The following is an 18,341-nucleotide window of genomic DNA, read 5'->3' as shown; positions in this document are numbered from 1 at the left end:
AAGTCTTGTTAGTAATGTCCTACTGTTTATGTGATTATCTATGTTACTTTTCAGCCACTTCTGAGCAGTAATTGTATCTGGGGCATGGATTGACCTTCACATTGTTGACCTTTTTTTGCTGCTTTAGATTTCTTGTTAGTGGTGTGCTTCCCTGAGAGATCTGCACTTTTCCCCTTTACATGCAACTTTTTTTGCCATGAAAGTCCCCAAGCACCTTGGATCAGATGTTGCAAGGGGCCCCATCATCACTTCCATGCAGTCAGATGAGGGATTCTGTCTACTTTTATTTCAGTGGTCCTGCCTTTGAACAAAGTGAGCAGGCCTCATGTCCTTCAATCACAACTCATTTTCTTCTCCCATTTTGCGTTTATTTTCCTTTCAGCATTGACGCATTTCGACCCTGTATGTTTGAAAGGACATCAACCTTCGGGACACAGGCACCTGGACGTAGGTTGGAACCTGGATCATTGTGACAACTGGACGCGCTGTGCCGCTGCTCCACGGTTTCAGCCCAGAAGCAAGGAACCCCGCCGGACGGACGTTCATTGACCCTAATACGTATTTACACCCCGCCGCGGACCACAATTACCGTCACCGGACGGAACGTCAGGGGAGAGGCAATGACTCTATATCGGTTGGTTGTCCTCGGAGACGGAGGCGTGGGAAAGACAGGTAAGAGGAAAGGCCCCTTCATTGTTGCTACTCTCCTGTGCGTCGTGGGATCTGATCTCCGTTTTCTAAGCATTGACTATACAGGTGAGGACTTCATGTTATAGCCACGGGTGTAAACCTGGCCCCACTGGACATGTACCAACTGAACTTGTCACTCATAGTTGTGCTTGAACCATTTTGTTGGTAAGTGGAAGGTTTAACGCTCTGTTAGGGCATGCAAGTCCAAACTTCAAAAGAATGCGCTCCGTCTGACTGCTTTACGGCTCCATTGCTGCTCACTTTATATCCACAGAGGTGAGGTTTGCAGCTGTAACCCTCTTTGGAACAAGCTTTTGAATTGAACATCAGCCCGTCGCAGACATATGATCCAACGATAGAAGATTCATATCGGAAGCAGGTCGTCATCGATGAATTGCCTTGTATACTGGAGGTCCTAGATACAGCGGGACAGGAGGAATATACAGCGTAAGTTTGAATGGTCTCTTTAAGCTCGTGCGAAATGGGTTCTGGGCGTTGATGAACACTCTCGAATTGTTCCCAAACCAGGTTACGGGACCAGTGGATACGGGACGGGGAGGGATTTTTGCTTGTATATTCTATAACGTCCCGAAGCACCTTCGAACGTGTGGAGAGATTTAAGCAGCAAATCACGCGGGTAAAAGATATGGATAAGGTGTGCGCTAGTGCTTCGGTCTGTTGACAATGCGCCATTATGCTAACTGGGTCTGCCACCCAGGTACCTTTAATGCTGGTGGGAAATAAGTGCGACAAGTTAGCAGAGCGTGAAGTTTCCAAAGAGGAAGGACAGCAGATGGCGAGACGATTGAAATGTGATTTTATCGAGACCAGTGCAAAAACCTGCTTGAATGTTGACAAGTACGTAGTTTTTGGATATCGCCCGTGGTCGAAGTGACGGCGGATCTTCGTTTCTTACTCACTGTACACATTGGTTTCTTTCCGGCATCTATGTGACAAAAGAGCTTTTTATAATGTCGTTCGAATGATACGACAACAGAAAGATGGTGGTCTAAGTACAAGCGAGCAGAAGAAAAAGAAGATATGCACAATCCTATGAGGTTGCGATTGTCTCTGCACACGTGGTTCTCCGGGGCGATGTTTTTTTTATATAGTTGCGCACTACCAACAAACCTTGATTCATTTTTTCGTATCTAGACGGCGGGTGGTTTGGTGGGGAAGGGGAAGACACCATCCGAAAGTTAGAGATTGTAGTTATTTTTCACGTTTTCTTGCAAATCAATGTGTTCATCCATCCACCTAAGAGGCTTAGCACGGACGCAATGCAAGGCGCACTTCCACCTGAACGGCTTCAGCGCCCTCCAACTGATCACGTCAGTCACAATATCCTGTAGCGTACAATGGCCTCGGTGGGCGGGCAAAACACCCCCAGTCTGGGTGTCCCTATTGACAGGGCAGAATCACCCTCAGATACTATACGCACTGTTAGAAATCAAGATTCTAAGACGAGACTGGCCACGGTTTCTGACACCACAACCAACAAGCGACGCAAGTGGAACTGGACGAAATTCTTTACCGGAAAGGATAGAGGCATTTTTTTCGTCGGACTAGTGTTGATCACCTTGCCCTGCGTTTTATTTTCCGTCTTTGTGTATGTATGCATTTTTGCTCAGCGATACTACGGGAAAGGCTGTTACGTGCTTGCTCTGCTACGAACAGCGTAAACAGCCTGCTCTTAGCCCGAAATTGAATATCTAACAATGCCTTTCTTGCTGTCATATCAGAATCCCGCAGTTCAGTCAGGGCTCTGCAGCGGTGATCGCAGTGTTTGTATGGATTTGGGCAGTTACGAAGGCTTCAATGTTTCGCACCAGCTTCAGTGATCCTGGAGTAAGCTCAACTATGTGGACGGGCTATTGATGTTCAATGCTTATACAATGGATGTACAGTATCTCCCCAAGAACTTAGAGCCTGAGCCTCAAGTTACCGCCGATTCAACAGGTGCCTTTGAGCCCCACCCACCCGCACCGTCCCATACATATCAACCCACAAATATCGGGCAGTCCAGCGTCTCTTACCCCCCCGGTTCGTTACCTCAGCCACAAACTTCCTCAACATCACTTCCCCGGAGTTATCCTTTCATTACACCGAGTAACGCTGCACAGCGTACGGCAATATATTCACCAGAACCTCGTATAGTGCAGATTGGCCACACCTCGATGACGTTAAAATACTGCACAACCTGCCACGTTTGGCGGCCAGCTCGAGCTAGTCATTGCAGTTCATGCGATCGTTGCGTGAATAATCACGACCACCGTAAGTACATGGAAATTCAATGTCGCTCTTCACGGACTAGTTGAGGATTCATTTTTCCATTTAGACTGCCCGTGGATGGCCAACTGTGTGGGAAAGAGGAATTATCGCTACTTCTATTCGTTTCTATGCAGTTGTTCTGCCCTGGCACTATATATTTTTGCGTTTAGTCTTGCCGGGCTACTTAAAACTTCTCGAGATGGAACAAGGAGTGACAACAGCGAAGAAGGTGGTTTCTTGTGGGCGATACGTCGCGAACCGGTGAATCTGGTGCTCATGGTGTATTGCTTTCTCATTGGGTGGTCGGTAGTTGGAATGTCGTGTTATCATACGTTCATAAGTTGTAACGGAGTTACCACACATGAGCAACTTAAGCAGCATGTACACGAGCAAACAATGCTGCACGGGAGATCATCACGTGGGAATGAGGAGCCGAGCCTGTATCCTTTCTCGCGGGGTAGCGGTTGGAAGAATTGGAGCTGGCTCTTATGCCGGACGGCAGAACCAAGGTATCGCCGTTAGCTCATGTGAAGAAGTTCCACCGATGGCTCATCCTTCCTTGTAAAGTTATGATGCCATGGATCTGGAGTCGAGTCAAGTCCATCGTCTATCGATACATCCTGAGCCAGTAACATCATCCGACACCCACGCACATACCTAGTTTTATATTTTAAGTACTGCAGCGCTGATTGGACGGAAAACCATGGCCACAGACGAGAGCTACATAATGCGTTATCAACAATGCAGAAAGAGTTGTAAAGTACTAGGGTAAAAACCTCCCTCTTAGGCCAAGTTGCTTCATGTCCACAGTCTGAAGAGGGAAGGTTGTCGTACATGGTGTGATGCACCCAGAATTGTCAGAACAATGAATAGTATGCGGTACATAAATGTCTGGATAAACAAAGATACGTGAACATCCTATCAACTACCGGCCACCTTGCAAGAGATCCTTTTGAGTCATGTAGGCCCTTAGCCTGATACTTTGGATTTTGATAAACCCTTCAGAGTCTGACGGATTAAATCCACCTGCTTCATCCATGGAGGCAATTTTCTCGTCATACAGGGAATTTGGTGACGAGCGCCCTTCGACAATTACATTGCCCTTGTAAAGTTTGACTGCACCGAATTCTAGTCAGTTCTGCATCTATCAAAAAGAACAGACCTAGAGAGAGTACATACGTTTGACAACACCGTTGACGGCCTTCTGTGAGTACTCCACGCTCGACATAATGAACTCACGTTCCGGTGAGTACCAAAGCCCGTTGTAAATAATCTCAGAGAGGCGCTGAGCGTATTGATCCTTCAACCGGCGGACTTCGCGATCCAATGTTAACCCTTCCAAGTCGACATGCGCTGCACGTAGAATTGTGCCGCCAGGCGTTTCGTAGCACCTGGTGAACGCCAACTCAGCTGCTTCAAAAAACTGGTCTATCGTTCATGCAAAGTATAATTCAAGTCTCACCCTCGCGACTTAATTCCGATGAACCTGTTCTCTACAATGTCAATGCGGCCAATTCCGTGTTTCCGGCCCAGTTGGTTGAGGTATAGGAACAGTTCAAGGGGGTCCGTGTAAACTACAGATACAAATTAATACTAATGCGTGGAATGTTTCCATTATATAGATTCACTCACTCACCGGTGCCTTTATCGGTTGCGTTCTCAACCTTCACCGGTTTGCCATTTTCAAAATGAACAGCCTTGGGCGTGTTAACATGCAAAGCATACGTAGAGTTGCGTAGTGATTAATCAACTCACAATGCGCTCAGGAGTATTTGGTGCGTCTTCCGGATCGACAGTCAATTTCCACATGTCCGTCGGTGGTGTCACATTGGGATCTTCCAAGATGCCCGCCTCAAAGGAGATATGATAGAGGTTTTCATCGGTTGACCATGGCTTAGCTGCAGTCTGAAAGACCGGGATACCCTTTTCGGCAGCATACTCGAGAAGGGCTGGTCGACCAGGAAATCGCTCATAGAAGGCTAAACAACACATCAATTACAGTAAGACGGGAGTCAAAATATCGAAATCTGCAACTAAGCTTACTCACCGGGGTCCCTCCAAGGAGCAATGACTTTTATGGTGGGTTTCAGTGCATAGTAGCCAAGCTCGAAGCGAACTTGGTCATTGCCCTTGCCGGTGCAACCGTGAGACACATAGTCGCATCCTTCACGAACAGCTATCTCGATCTAACAGTGGGCGGGATCTTTTAGTACATATGAAGTCGCCTAAATAGAAGATCTGCTAACCTGCTTTCTGCAGATCACAGGCCTCGCAAGAGAGGTGCCAAGGAGGTACACGCCCTAAAAAAACATGATGCGGGCCCGTTCACAAAACGCTGTCGTTTCACTAAAGAGACAATACTACTCACCTCATACAGACAGTTAGCTTGAATTGAAGCCCACACCAAGTCCTCTACAAACTCTTTACGCAGGTCCTATCACGGTTGTCGGCTGTGAGCACTGGAGTGGCTGAATGAGGGTGTTGGGACTGTCCCCTTACCTCCACGAACACCTTGGTAGCACCGATAGCGAGCGCTTTCTTCTGAGCAGCTTCAAAGTCTTCCTCCTGGCCAATATTCGCCATATAGGCCATCACCTCGTAGCCCTGGAGAAACAATTGTCAGCTTCTTCAGAAACCATTTAGGGTAAAAAGGAAAACGTACCTGGTCAATCAACCACGCTAAAATGCATGAGGTGTCCAGGCCACCAGAATAAGCGAGAAGCACCTTTCCTTTAGTTCCGGTGGTCATTCTTTACTTCGTTGCCTTGCAAGCTGAGGATTGCTAGTGAAAATGTCGATGGACAACCCAAAAAATCTATTTTTTGTTTCATCTAGGATCCATCTGAATATCCGGCTTGATGGTTAAATATTGACTTCAATGCACTCGAATCATGTTATCAACAATCACTACGAACACTTGGGCACTGCACAACTGCGAGACTTACAATTTACTTGTGATGAAATAGTTGAGGTTGCATCAACAAACTATGATACTTTATGAATGTGTTTGGCAGATCCTTCGGCCTCATCTGGTAGTAGTCACCAAGAATTTTTGTTGATTTATTCTATCCGCCTTGTCTTGTTGGCTATCTTTCGCAAAATGTTTCAAAGTTTCCAGAGCAGATAGTATTTTGAATAGTTGCGAGAAACACTGTACGGCATTTCCACTTGCATGCTCCCATGAGGAGCATGTTCCCGTAGCTAGAAGAAACGCAAATGGTTGACAGATCGGACCATTTGCTAAGCGTGGCTAAGCATTGCATTGCACACCTATCTGTGCTTCTCGGGGGCTTCTGCATTTTTCGACCAGTGCCCGTTAGAAATGGAGGCAAGCGAAGGACACAGGCTGCACGAGAGCATATTGACACCCGGGGAACAACGGAAAAGGAAACTAGCCGGGGGCAGTTCCAATGTTGGCTCAAAGCAAGAAGGAGGCGAATCGCCCCGTTCAGTGGTAGAAATTTCTGGAGAAGGACCAAATAAACGGTTGAAAATCCCCTCAACTAATCATATGGGTAGGAAAGAGCGCCGCCTTTTATTCACAAAGGGACTTTGATGTATGACAGTAATTACAGAAGAACCAAGCTTCGACAGAGTGACGGACATGGAAAAGGAAGTGAAGCAGCTCAGGTGTGACCTGGCGGTTCTTGCCAACGTTGGTGTTACTGACTCACTTTTTCCGTAGAATTGATGTCCTTTCCGCTAAAAATGCGTGTCTCAAAGCAAAGCTGGACTGCGAGCAAGCCAGATGCAGACTTTACGAAAAGGATAAGATTATCGCGGAGCTCTCTGAAAATGTTCGCCAATTGAATATACGCCTTGATGCGCAAGCTCGTATTTATGAGGTATGTAAACTGGATCAGATGTATTGCGCATCTAAAAATCTTCTTCACACCTCTGCTTTTAAGGGGGAAATATGCAGTCTGAAAACCCAAATCAAACATGAAAGCGAAGAACGCGCCAATGAGCAACAGCAGATGGCACAACTGGTTCAGCTGTTAAACCAAATTGAGAAAGCTGTGAGTTTGAAATGTCCCTTTTTGGAATCTAATATCACCTGAACGTGGTGACATCCTTGCCAGTCGAAAAAGCACGACGTCAATTTCGAAAGGGGAGAAACCCAGTTTACGAAAGCAATCCAGAACTCCGTCATTGACATTCAATACGAGCCATCTACCAAAGACTTCGGTAATGAGGATGAGCGTCAGACGGATGAGGATCCGAACGCAAGCGCGATAATCCCTGTTGATGAAGAAAAGCTGAAACAAGTGGAAGAACAGAAGAAGATCGAAGCTATGCTAAAGATTGAAATCCCCCCAGAAGCGCTAGCTGAGGTCACTAAACAGCCTGGGCTGCGTGAGGTATGCATGATGCATCGGGGCCTCCATGCCTAACCATTTGAACTGAACTTTGACACTTTCGGGACACACCTGGTAGGACTTTCCAGTGGATACTTCCGATGCCAAACCAGTTCTTAAGCCTGTTCCAGATAAAAGAAAAAGAGAGTTTCTCATAGACAAGCGATGGAAGACAGGTCGGGATCAGAAACCCGATGAGCTCGAATATCCCCCAGCACCGGAACCTGCCAACATGCATAAATCTTCAGGACCGAACGCAGTAATGTCAGCCACAAAACATGGATTAAGATCGTCTATACCCCCACAGTCTATTAGTCGCAGCATAAACCGTTTATCTGCAGATCCCCTTACCACACTGCGTACGGGAGGATCCTATTCCCAGATGGGTTCGACAAATGGCTTAATGCCGACTGCGGCGGGATCTTCACTTTCAGTGCATCCCAATGAGTCAGTACAGCCCGTCTACAACGCGACGACTTATCATGACGGATACAATCATTACCCAAGAGTATGTGATTGAGAACTGCCACTACTCAATGGCATTTTGTATGATTTTTTTAACTGTAGCTATCTAGGAGCGAAGCCCATCCATGGACCAATTACCACATTCTCTCACGGGGCCGGTAAGCTTACCCTATTGTTCACTTCTGCTCGTCCATTTATATACTTATCTGCCAATTTATGACAGACTTGTAACTCGACTCTGAACACAGCGAACGATGCAGGACGTCGTGCTGTACAGCTATCAATGATGGAGGGATTGCGCGGGACCGGCGGGCGCGCTGAATCTGTTACGGTTGGTCTTTGCATTATCAAATTGCCAATCAATGATTTCTAAGCCCCTCTGCAGATGCGGGGCTCTCCGATAGAATGTGTTCCTTCCAGAGACCATGCAGAACAACGTACGAGCTTGCTTCGGGTGGGTTCTCCGTAGAGACAATCTCTGTTTAGAGTTCCTCAGTAAGGTCTCATTGGGTTTGATAGACTCATTCGCGAACGTCTCTACGCTCATCTTCACCTAAAATTGCTCAAGTAAGCGCCTGACAATTCATTGCATGTTGAAAGCCAACCTGACATATCAGCTTATGCAGACCCAAAGCCCCCCACTCGATGAGACAGGATGGGGTTTAAAGAGATCGATCTCCAATTTGACAACAGAGCTCCCGACACCTGCGATGAAGAAGTTCGACTCTCTGACGAGGAATTCAATCTCAGAGCACCCTAACAGCGCTGTTGCAGAATACACTATCGACACGCTGCGAAGCATAAAAGAAGTCACAATCTTTAAAGTACGCTGCTCTGCATATCTGATGTCCGTCACATGCCTCTCATTGAATAATGGGTGCAGGCCGCCGCGGCGCTTCATCGCTTGGACAACACTCGCAACATCCCATGGAAGGAGTGCGATCGAGGAACTGTGGCTGTTAAGGCGATATTAGGACAGCCAGAAACGGCGCGCTTAGGTAAAGTAGTTGGACAAGGGCGATTGCATCGGGACACCACCCTTTTACTGAAACCCCGCGCAGTGATGTACAATGACTGTAATGACAAGAAAGTTATCAACTTCTTCCTGTCGTTTACTGTGGCCCTAAAAGTTGAACAGAGCGATCTTATCGTGACCACATCCGAGAACGGGTCACCCACGTATTTCATTAATGTAAGTGCATTATGGAATCCCGTTGCGAATGACTCCCAATGTTCACCATTGTCCGACATCCTTTCACAGCTCGGTTCTGTGCAAGGCGCGAACGACCTTCATAGAGCGATTCGAACTGCAACAAGCGCCCTTTCTTTGAAAGACAAAGGCCTCTGGTATCTGGAGGTACCGTTGGCATCTTCAGCGGAACAATATATGTTATGAAGACTGTAAATATACAATAGGCTACTGTAGAATGTCTCGGATAAGCTCGAATTCGTAATCACGTCATGTGGCTAAGCTTGTACTAAGCAAGACTGCTGCGCAATGAAGCTGGCAAGACTTGGCTTTCCGGCATACTTCAGAACTTGGCATCCCGTCAGAAATGGCGTCGCCCACACTGCCCACATTTACGGAGAGCCCCTCTGTACCACTTCCCGACTCACATCCGAATGATGACAAATGGGCGACTGGCGCACTCCTCATTTATGTGTCACTGCTTTTTGTGATCCTCTTGACGAGCTACTACTTGCAGTCGAAGAAGATCCGCTTTATTCACGAAACCGTAGTTTCTATCGTTCTGGGCTTGATGGTCGGGCTCGTTGTGCGATTGACGCCATGTGAGTGCATACACTGCTTGGAAGGAGGAGCGAAATAACTTTTGATTGGTTGTACTTACTCCTTGTCCCCAGTCAGCAGCACGGTCACCTTCAACCACAAATACTTCTTCAATTTATTACTACCACCTATCATTTTGAATTCCGGATATGATATGAAACGAGTATGTTCAGTTTGATGCCAAGACCATCACTAGCGCATTCTCACTCTGTTCAAGAAAAACTTCTTTCGAAATATAGGCTCAATATTGACTTTCGCTCTAATAGGTACAATGATATCCACCATTATCATTGGGTAAAGGCACAGCCGTAGTAGTTAATGAAATCATCTTCAGGAACTCATATTTGTGTCCTTCTTTAGGGTACTGGTCTATTTTGTCGTATACTTGCTTGTGGTGACACATTGGCACCCCGAGCTGAAGATGACTATGCTTGATTGTATCGTCTTTGGGTCAATTCTCTCGTCAACCGATCCAGTAACGATTCTGGCGATATTCCACCAGTTGCGCGTGGATCCCAAATTATACGCTATAATCTTTGGCGAGAGCATATTAAATGATTCAGTCGCTATCGTCCTTTTCAAGTAGGTGTGGAAGTGTCTTCTGACATCCACTGCAGATTATCTCATTTTTTTGCCTTGCCAGAGTACTCGGCCAGTTTCGAGGGAAAGAGGTGACAATCGTCAATCTTTTTCACGGCGCTGCTTCGTTCCTGGCAGTTTTCACTGGCTCGGTCATGGTTGGCATAATCATTGCGCTGATAGGCGCCCTGATGCTAAAGCACTCGCGCTTGCACGAATTTCCGTCCTTGGAGTCATCCATCATTGCTCTCCTTGCGTATTCTTCTTACCTCCTTTCGAATAGTGTACAACTCTCCGGCATTGTCTCACTACTGTTTTGTGGAATTTGTCTCAAACACTACGCCTATAATAACATGAGTATCAGAACTCGTCGGACAACGAAGTATATGTTCCGAGTTTTATCTCAACTCAGCGAAAACTTTGTCTTCATCTATTTGGGAGTTACCGTATTCACCAATCTCAAAGATGAGGTTTATCGGCCAGGTCTAATATTCTTCACTTTGGTATGTGCATGCGAATTTTGTTACGTCTTTGAGAAGTGGAAGGTTCACTGTGACTTCATAGATTATCTGTATGGTAGCCAGATACATGTCGGTCATTCCTCTCGCCCGACTGATCAATTTCGTCAGCGCACGACTTCGCCCGGGAACTCCGAGGGAAGAAATCCCTCGAAATCATCAGTTAATGTTGTGGTGGGCGGGATTACGTGGTGCCATCGCATTTGCGCTCTCTTTTGAAGTTAGCGGTGACACTGAAGAGACCATGAGAACAGCGAGAGTGATTCAGACAACAACTTTGATTATATGCATCATCACCGTCATCTTACTAGGTGGCACCACGAACATGGCACTATCTAGGCTGCGGATTAGAACAGGTGTAGGAAAGAAAGGAGTCAATTCAAGCGGATTGGCTACAGGGGATGACTACATTGAGGATGACGATGAAGATCCAGACACAGATTCAAGCGACGGAGAGGGGGATGATTGGGATGACGATTTACCAGGATCCATACATCGGGACCACGGGGACAGCCATGCGTCCAACGAAAGTTTGGACAACGTCAGTGTAGGATCACTGGAAGATCTTGTGCAGAGCGACTCCCATCGAGGGGTGCGGATCGATGTTGAAGAGGATTCACGGGGCAGGGGTAATACTATTTGGGATGATGATATGACTCATTGGTTCATGAGCTTCGATAACAAATGGTTGAAGCCACTGTTTACGAGGACGCGATGGAAATGGGGGCGAACCGGTGGAAGGCGACGGCATGCGTCACCATCAAGAGAACGGCTACTTCATACTCCTGCCGGCTCAGGAGAGGGCGCAGCGCGGACCAACTCTGGCACCCAACGAACTTTCGGCCTATCCCCTTCAGCTTTCGAAAATCGCCGAAAGGAACTACGGAATGCCTCAAAAGCCAGTCATGCATCAGGGGGCTTCGGTCCCCAACGCCCTATCGCGAGTAGTCTTCGTTCCGGATCTGCTTTTCAAAGCTTCGGACGCAAGCCTGAATCGACGGGGAAAGGTGGAGAAGAGGAGGAGGTGTTCCATGACGTGAATGGTAATGTCTGGACGGGAAATCGTCCTGCGCCAAAGGGTGACACATCGCATACACGAAGTGCAGGCACGGTGGAAATGGATGGACTACCATCAGGTCAGCAGCAACAAGGAGGCGGTCTGAGATCTGTGCGGTCCTCCAGCCGTATCAATCTGTTCACCATGGAATAATTGGATGACAGGGGGTGGACTTCTGTCACGATTAGAGACGGCGCTTCCAGAGCCCAGTTCATACGATACATCACAAATCCAATTCCATATATATATAATTCCTTCCGTTCTCCTGGCGGTTATTGGTCATCGTGCTCATCGTCGTCTTCCTCATGCTCTTCATCCTCGTCCATAGTGTCAGACACTGCTTCGTCAGCTGCACCGTTGTCTTCGACATCTGACATACTGCCCCCAGTCTCTTCAGCTTCGTCGTCCTCTGACGGTGCTGGAGGGTAATCACTCTCCTCAGGATGCCCGTCCCCCGACAAATCTTGACCTCTGCATGATATGAATCCACAAAAGCGGACAGTGAAAGTACATTGGGAGTGATTAGCTTCTCGAGGTGCGTTATAGATTCCCAATTGTATCTTGGGTAGACAAAACCCGGCATACCTTTTTCGCATGTCTTGAATTATGGCTTCTCTCTCTCCTTTGAAAGCCTTAGTGGATTTCCCGACCAGCTGTGCGGCGAAAGTGTCAAGAAAATCGGCGGTCTTCAGGAGATGATCCGAGAGAGCTTTCGCCTGATTCTCCGATAAGCATCTTTCTCGCCCTTTTGAATGTGCAATGACACCAAACTTACAGGGGGTGGTGGCCGTTTTTGATTTTCGGGAGCTGTCATGGTGAGCAGTGAAGCGCTGGTGAGCTGCCATGGCCAGCGGAGAGTAGACCAAGTGTATTTGATGTTTGTCGTGTGGCACAGTAACCTTAGCTACGGGACGAGCACAGTAGGATAACCAGCTACCACCACTGGAAGTTGATAAGCATGGAGATATAGGAGAACTAGTCGATTGGCATCACATCTGAAGGATTGGAGGACTGTGGAGATGATTCTATCCGCAACGGACGTTAGCAGCAATAGTTGCTCAAAACCCTGGTATGGATCCAGATCCCCAGAGTCAACGTTGGTCTAGCCGCCAATCCATAGGTGATGCTCCCCAGGAAGTTGAGACCTATGCATTTTGTATAATGTCCGTGGAATAAGTAAAGGCCTCTCATGGTACTTGCATGATCTGCGTACTTGAACGAGCATGTATACCGACTGGTCTTATTGTAGGAACCAGTCCATCGTAAAGGTCACGTTCAATGTGGTTGGATCCACTCTCGTGTCCACGCAACATTTGTCTGTACACTTTAATTCGTAAGGTGCTTGTCACAATCTCCCCATTGAAACTCCTTCGCTTGAACATGTCGACAACAGATGACTCAAAGCGGTCTAAGCGACTGGAGACAGTCGGAAACAAGGACACGATGAACCTGCACAATATCTTATATCAAAACATCATCTCGTCACCATATTTTAAGAGCTTATACGAGAAGAAAACTTACCATGAAGTGATTGACGAGATCTATAATCAAGGTGGGACCTGAAAGTTCTTTAGTCCTTTGGCTCCATGGTTGGCTGACAATCACCGCATAATTTATTTGTGTACTCATCAAGTGTCTTCACTTGGTGAGTATCTAGAGGCACCCCGACGCCATCTAGCTGGGCTCGCCGTTGGGTACAGAGCTGCATTTCCCAAGCGTGACAAAGCGTCGTTATCGTGCCATACTGATAATGCTCTCACTCCGTGACACTGGGGTGTCTCGTTCATATAGAGCCATTTTTTAAAGGAACCCACGCCTCCACCGCTTTTTGCCTACTATATAAACTTTGGACGTTGAAGCTCACCGTAAAGCAGGTTCAGGGGCTGATCACTCACACAGATTCTGCGTGCGTATTAATTAGCTCCGTCTCATCAGCTGTTTGGGTGCAATTGCTCATCCCTTTTTTGTTCTTTCCAAAGGCATATCCGTGCGTTAGGATTTTTGTATCTGCGCTATGTATGCAAGCCTGCAGACTTGTGGGGCTGGTACGAGCCTTACTTGGATGATGATGAAGAGCTTCAAGTAGAGGCTGGTGCTAAGCCCAGGATGATGTATGTAAGCACTGTAGGCGATCTTGGTAAGCCTTCCTGATTGCGTTTTCTTATTCGGTAGGTCCATGGGCCGTTTTCTGCGAGAGCTGTTGACCGACAACAAGTGGATCGGCACTATGCTCCCTCGGATACCAGTTCCCATTGCACGAGATATTGAGAAGAAATTGAAGGAAAATCCTCCCGCGCACGGAATAACTACTGATGCTATGGCTGGGTAAGGTTTTAAAGCTTGGCAGCGCTATTGCCTATGGTATGACGATGTGCTGACTGCTTGATCAGCTCAAATGCAGACAGTGCACCAAAAAAGGCAAACCGTGAATATATATCTGATCGGCCCAGCCGCGACCGGTATGGGGCTAATGGTGGCGTCCGGTCTGAAGCTTATCAGGCACGTCGGCACCGAGGTTCGAGTAGGGAAAGCAGTGCACGGAGGACCTATGGGGATGGAGAATATCCCGGTATGTCCGCAGACCTTCCATATAACACCATTACGGTGACAACTTCTAACAGTCAGTTAGACCGACGTGAATATTCGCCGCGCCGGTATCATCGCGCCGGTGAAGGGCGGAGTCGCAGCCCGAGATCGAATTCAGAAAGAGATCGATACGGTGATGCCAGACACGACAGATATAGAGAGTCTCGATATGAGGAAAGCAGAAAGTATGTGGTAATTTGTACTGGGAGATGTCGAGGGGCCGTCGCTAAATATGGTCTCATTTTTCGTAAAGTTACGGACGAGAGCAGCACAGCTATGGCTATTCTAGAGGCGAGAGGCAGTGAAACACGCTGAAAGTAGTGTGACGAGCTCCGCTGCACTGTACAAACGAAACTATTGGTACCAGTTGTGCATATCCCCTTTGTCGTGTATCAGCTCGTTCTGAGACTGCCAGTCCTACATAGCAAAAAAATGCTACTAGCCGGGCACAACACCTCTCTCTCCTTGTGTACAGCCTATAATAGGAAACGAAACCGTCGTTCCAGCGTGGAGAGAGTTTGACACTAGCGTTCATGCATACATCAGACGGTAGATTATCACATGATATGTTTGAGTAAAGAGTATTCGCTGTGGGTCTAATGGAGTCCGAAATTTTCAAAAGTTGAAAAAAAATCAATAGTGTAGCAAGCCCAAAGTGCAATGGGTGGGGAGAAATCACGTGACTGTGTCCGGTTTCACCGGACGCGCACACCCAAGATCGGACGATCCATGTGCCTGCTTTCTAAGAGCAAATTCATTTGACTTTGGCAGACATGGACAAGTACGACAAGATTGAAAAGGTGGGAGAGGGTACATACGGGGTTGTCTACAAAGCTCGCGACCGGCACAGTGGGGAAATCGTCGCTCTGAAGAAGATCAGGTTGGAGACCGAAGATGAAGGGGTACCGTCCACCGCGATTCGGGAGATTTCACTGTTGAAAGAGCTCAAACATCCTAATATCGTAAGGTTAGTTACAAAGCCCTCACTTTAGGTCTATTGAATGGAAGACGAAAATTCTGTAGTCGTATTGTGGCTGGTGGCTGCTTGGTATCGCCGCTGCGCTCGTAACGACGCCCTTGACAATGGTTCGTAACCTCTCCGCTTCAAAACACTGCAGATTGCTAGACATAGTGCATAATGATGCCAAGTTATACCTCATTTTCGAGTTCCTCGATCTGGACCTAAAGAAGTACATGGACACACAATCTAACGGTCTCTCCGCACCCCTTATTAAAGTATGTACACTTTAAATAAGCGCCACACAGACTTCGATGCAGCCAAATCTTACAAGAAATATCTCCTTGTCAGAGTTACATGTACCAGCTCATCAAGGGTATCCACTATTGTCACTGCCACCGCATCCTCCATCGCGATTTGAAGCCTCAGAATTGTACGTATCGTTTTCTGTCGACGATCGCCTATTTTGCTGCAACGCGTGTCTTCATGAGTACGCATTTGTAGTGCTTATTGATCAACAGGGAATGTTGAAGCTCGCTGATTTTGGCCTTGCGCGGGCGTTCGGGGTTCCTCTACGTACCTACACCCATGAGGTGGGCTGCCGCATTTCGCACTTTGCTCTACGGCCCCCGTTTACAATGTTTGCGTTGTGATGAAGGTGGTCACACTCTGGTATCGTGCACCGGAAATCTTACTAGGCTCTAAACACTACTCAACGGCAGTGGACATGTGGAGCGTGGGGTGCATTTTCGCTGAGATGTGTTTACGTCACCCTCTTTTTCCTGGTATGTGGTTTTCGTACCTTTGCTTTACGAAACTCCTTAACCAATGACACTCCAGGCGATTCTGAAATCGATGAGATTTTCCGCATATTCCGGTTGGTTGGCCGCCAGAAAGTGATAAGAACAGTGTGAACGAATTTCTGATCAAACAAACTTGTGTGTAGAACACTAGGGACACCCAACGAGGAGATCTGGCCGAACGTCACCACCCTGCCAGATTATAAGGAAAACTTTCCCATCTGGACTGCACAAAACCTTGCAAAGGTGTTACCAAACCTTGAGTCCGAAGGTGTCGACCTCCTTTCGGTATGGACTCGCACGTCAAAATTCATATGCCAATTACTGATCCGTTCGATTCACTATAGCGACTGCTAGTATATGATCCCGCACAACGCCTCTCTGCCAAGCGTGCACTATCGCACCCATATTTTGCGGACGTCGACACATCTAAATCTTTGTGAATTTAGATCATGTGGCCAACGATGAGCTCTGGGCTTGCTTTTGCTACGGTAATTGACGGAGATAATGGCGCATGTACGCCAACAGTAGATCGCACGCATTTCGCAGCATCACGCCCATTCTAGCTTATGTACAGATATGTCGTTAATCTTCGCTTCCCTTCATGTAATGTTAAAGGATGCAAATATATATTTGCTAGCAACTGTACGTCGGCAGCTGATAACATATCATCATAATGTCGAATAATACTCGCCTGCACCGACGCACAGCGGACGCCGGTTTTTGGCTGGCTTGAGACTGTGGTAGTTCATGCTAAGGTCACAGGAGCTACTTAACTATCTTGGTAAGCAATTGCGGAGAGGCGAGTGAGATGTTGCTTACTAATCACTCGTGACTGTCCCGTTCTCGCTGGAGCTTCTCCACAGTTGATGGCTACCTTGAACAGTCGCACCAATGGAGAGGAGTTCAAGCATTGGACGCCGAACCTCAATGCGTCATGCGGCAGTGAAAGCCAGAGCTCGACTTACTGCTGTCCGGCTGGATGTCGACGGGATCATTGAACAAGGGAGTGCAAGCCAGCCGCAACCGGAACTGCTCTCGGAATGTGGGGACGGTGGCAGTGACTTTGAATCGGGGTCAAATGTGCGATCTCAGGCGAAGGCGATAGCGCAGGGATTGTATACTTCTCATGAAGAAGCTTTGCATTCAAGAAATTACGACAATGAAGATGTCACCGGACCGTGTACGACAGAGAGTGATGCACCTTCGCGAAGGGGGATAAAGCGCCAAGTTGACATGCAGACTACTAGACTACCAAAACGTCGACGCAGAGAGGTCAAAGATACGCAATCTCCAGCTCCTGCATTTCTTCCTGAGAGGGTATATAGTCCAGACGACGAAGCCCCCGAAGAAGATGATGCGCTCTATTCTGCTACGATTGATCTCGGGCAGTTTGAGGAAGCAATCAGCGACTTATTTGAATCTGAGGATCTATCCTTTGCACCTCTGAAGGCTGATCATGAATCACGCCCGCTTTGGGTCTGTCAGGATGGTCGAATCATTCTGGAGGCTTTCTCACCGATTGCGGAGCAGGCGCAAGATTTTCTCGTGGCCATTTCGGAACCTGTTACTAGACCTTCTCATGTCCATGAATATCGACTATCAGAGTATTCGCTGTACGCGGCGGTATCTGTGGGACTGGACACTGATGGCATTATCCAAGTCTTGGATCGTCTCAGTAAGACTCAGCTCCCTCCAACGGTGGAGAAGTTTATAAGGGAAAATACTCAGTCGTATGGTAAAGTGAAGCTGGTTTTGAAGCAAAATCGTTACTGGATCGAAAGCGCAGATGAGATGATTTTGCAGACCTTGTTGAAAGACGAGAAGATTCGTGAATGTAGACTGGCTTTGCAGGGTGCCGACAGTGGAATCTTCGGTTTCTTAACCGAGCAGGCCCCAGACTCCAAGGGCTTTACGATAGCAGGATCTAAAGGTAATGAGCAAGTCAAGCCCAATCGCGACGATGCACGGCAATCGTCCCGCACCAGTGATCCGGCACTAAGTACGGGCCAAGGGTTCTTCATTCATGAGAAACCGCTGTCCCCCAAATCTACTGTGGAGATATCCCATGTCGTAGACGAAGTCTTGGAGGGTATCGATCTATTTGAGCTGTTTTCATGCGATCCTGATGACGATCTCAATCCTGACGAGATGACCAAATATATTGCAAAGCCGAACGGCGATGACGCCACCGGCCAGAGCTCCAATGGATCGAAGGGTGGGATGTCAGCGATCAGCCCATCCATGACTGAGGGTATCGAGCTAGGGTG

The 18,341-nt window shown here is 47.6% G+C and overlaps 9 protein-coding genes across 9 annotated transcripts in view; 7 read left to right on the top strand and 2 right to left on the bottom strand.

The window, feature by feature from the left end:
- Positions 1-510: 510 nt before the first annotated feature.
- On the top strand, positions 511-1,747 carry SPPG_07425 (small GTP-binding protein domain; the record flags this gene model as incomplete). Its single annotated transcript, XM_016755588.1, has 5 exons — positions 511-672; positions 1,002-1,137; positions 1,219-1,345; positions 1,409-1,548; positions 1,651-1,747. Coding segments are annotated over 5 exons (662 nt in total), but the record flags the coding sequence as incomplete, so codon positions are not given.
- A 235-nt stretch (positions 1,748-1,982) lies between these two features.
- SPPG_07424 (uncharacterized protein) lies at positions 1,983-3,880 on the top strand. Its single transcript, XM_016755587.1, has 5 exons — positions 1,983-2,299; positions 2,433-2,538; positions 2,598-2,964; positions 3,029-3,470; positions 3,529-3,880. Exons 1-5 carry the CDS (start codon positions 2,049-2,051, stop codon positions 3,620-3,622), a joined length of 1,260 nt encoding a protein of 419 aa, XP_016605549.1. The 5' UTR covers positions 1,983-2,048; the 3' UTR covers positions 3,623-3,880.
- On the bottom strand, positions 3,053-5,825 carry SPPG_07423 (argininosuccinate synthase). Its single transcript, XM_016755586.1, has 10 exons — positions 5,624-5,825; positions 5,461-5,565; positions 5,330-5,395; positions 5,208-5,261; positions 5,009-5,147; positions 4,717-4,940; positions 4,598-4,658; positions 4,424-4,535; positions 4,141-4,352; positions 3,053-4,077 (listed from the first exon to the last, which is right to left on the bottom strand). Exons 1-10 carry the CDS (start codon positions 5,708-5,710, stop codon positions 3,887-3,889), a joined length of 1,251 nt encoding a protein of 416 aa, XP_016605548.1. The 5' UTR covers positions 5,711-5,825; the 3' UTR covers positions 3,053-3,886.
- Positions 5,826-5,920: 95 nt separating this feature from the next.
- On the top strand, positions 5,921-9,288 carry SPPG_07422 (uncharacterized protein). The gene is made up of 14 exons (XM_016755585.1): positions 5,921-6,476; positions 6,537-6,591; positions 6,647-6,806; positions 6,870-6,980; positions 7,044-7,322; positions 7,399-7,827; positions 7,895-7,942; positions 8,008-8,115; positions 8,170-8,238; positions 8,304-8,351; positions 8,411-8,608; positions 8,668-8,782; positions 8,846-8,976; positions 9,046-9,288. Exons 1-14 carry the CDS (start codon positions 6,284-6,286, stop codon positions 9,178-9,180), a joined length of 2,079 nt encoding a protein of 692 aa, XP_016605547.1. The 5' UTR covers positions 5,921-6,283; the 3' UTR covers positions 9,181-9,288.
- A 19-nt stretch (positions 9,289-9,307) lies between these two features.
- On the top strand, positions 9,308-12,076 carry SPPG_07421 (sodium/hydrogen exchanger 3). The gene is made up of 6 exons (XM_016755584.1): positions 9,308-9,575; positions 9,648-9,736; positions 9,791-9,867; positions 9,934-10,155; positions 10,217-10,655; positions 10,717-12,076. The coding sequence occupies exons 1-6, from the start codon at positions 9,341-9,343 to the stop codon at positions 11,878-11,880; spliced, it is 2,226 nt and encodes a 741-aa protein (XP_016605546.1). The 5' UTR covers positions 9,308-9,340; the 3' UTR covers positions 11,881-12,076.
- Positions 10,547-12,594, bottom strand: SPPG_07420 (uncharacterized protein). The gene is made up of 3 exons (XM_016755583.1): positions 12,503-12,594; positions 12,313-12,443; positions 10,547-12,198 (listed from the first exon to the last, which is right to left on the bottom strand). The coding sequence occupies exons 1-3, from the start codon at positions 12,539-12,541 to the stop codon at positions 12,000-12,002; spliced, it is 369 nt and encodes a 122-aa protein (XP_016605545.1). The 5' UTR covers positions 12,542-12,594; the 3' UTR covers positions 10,547-11,999.
- A 479-nt stretch (positions 12,595-13,073) lies between these two features.
- On the top strand, positions 13,074-14,922 carry SPPG_09470 (uncharacterized protein). The gene is made up of 8 exons (XM_016757637.1): positions 13,074-13,279; positions 13,361-13,372; positions 13,519-13,633; positions 13,707-13,838; positions 13,900-14,052; positions 14,118-14,296; positions 14,357-14,498; positions 14,567-14,922. The coding sequence occupies exons 1-8, from the start codon at positions 13,108-13,110 to the stop codon at positions 14,616-14,618; spliced, it is 957 nt and encodes a 318-aa protein (XP_016605544.1). The 5' UTR covers positions 13,074-13,107; the 3' UTR covers positions 14,619-14,922.
- Positions 14,923-15,051: 129 nt separating this feature from the next.
- On the top strand, positions 15,052-16,728 carry SPPG_09469 (CMGC/CDK/CDC2 protein kinase). Its single transcript, XM_016757636.1, has 8 exons — positions 15,052-15,280; positions 15,432-15,549; positions 15,623-15,704; positions 15,776-15,864; positions 15,930-16,056; positions 16,112-16,148; positions 16,218-16,359; positions 16,419-16,728. The coding sequence occupies exons 1-8, from the start codon at positions 15,087-15,089 to the stop codon at positions 16,512-16,514; spliced, it is 885 nt and encodes a 294-aa protein (XP_016605543.1). The 5' UTR covers positions 15,052-15,086; the 3' UTR covers positions 16,515-16,728.
- A 237-nt stretch (positions 16,729-16,965) lies between these two features.
- SPPG_09468 (DNA repair helicase rad25) overlaps positions 16,966-18,341 on the top strand; it is a gene marked incomplete at its 5' end in the record, with an annotated part of 3,519 nt that continues 2,143 nt past the window's right edge. The window contains one exon of the mRNA XM_016757635.1: positions 16,966-18,289. Coding sequence (XP_016605542.1) covers positions 16,966-18,289 — 1,324 coding nt within the window. The remainder of the gene's footprint in view (positions 18,290-18,341) is intronic.

This window comes from Spizellomyces punctatus (assembly GCF_000182565.1).
Source record: "Spizellomyces punctatus DAOM BR117 chromosome Unknown supercont1.15, whole genome shotgun sequence".
Classification (NCBI taxonomy): Eukaryota; Fungi; Chytridiomycota; class Chytridiomycetes; order Spizellomycetales; family Spizellomycetaceae; genus Spizellomyces; species Spizellomyces punctatus.
This window is presented reverse-complemented; position numbering and strand designations above follow the sequence as displayed.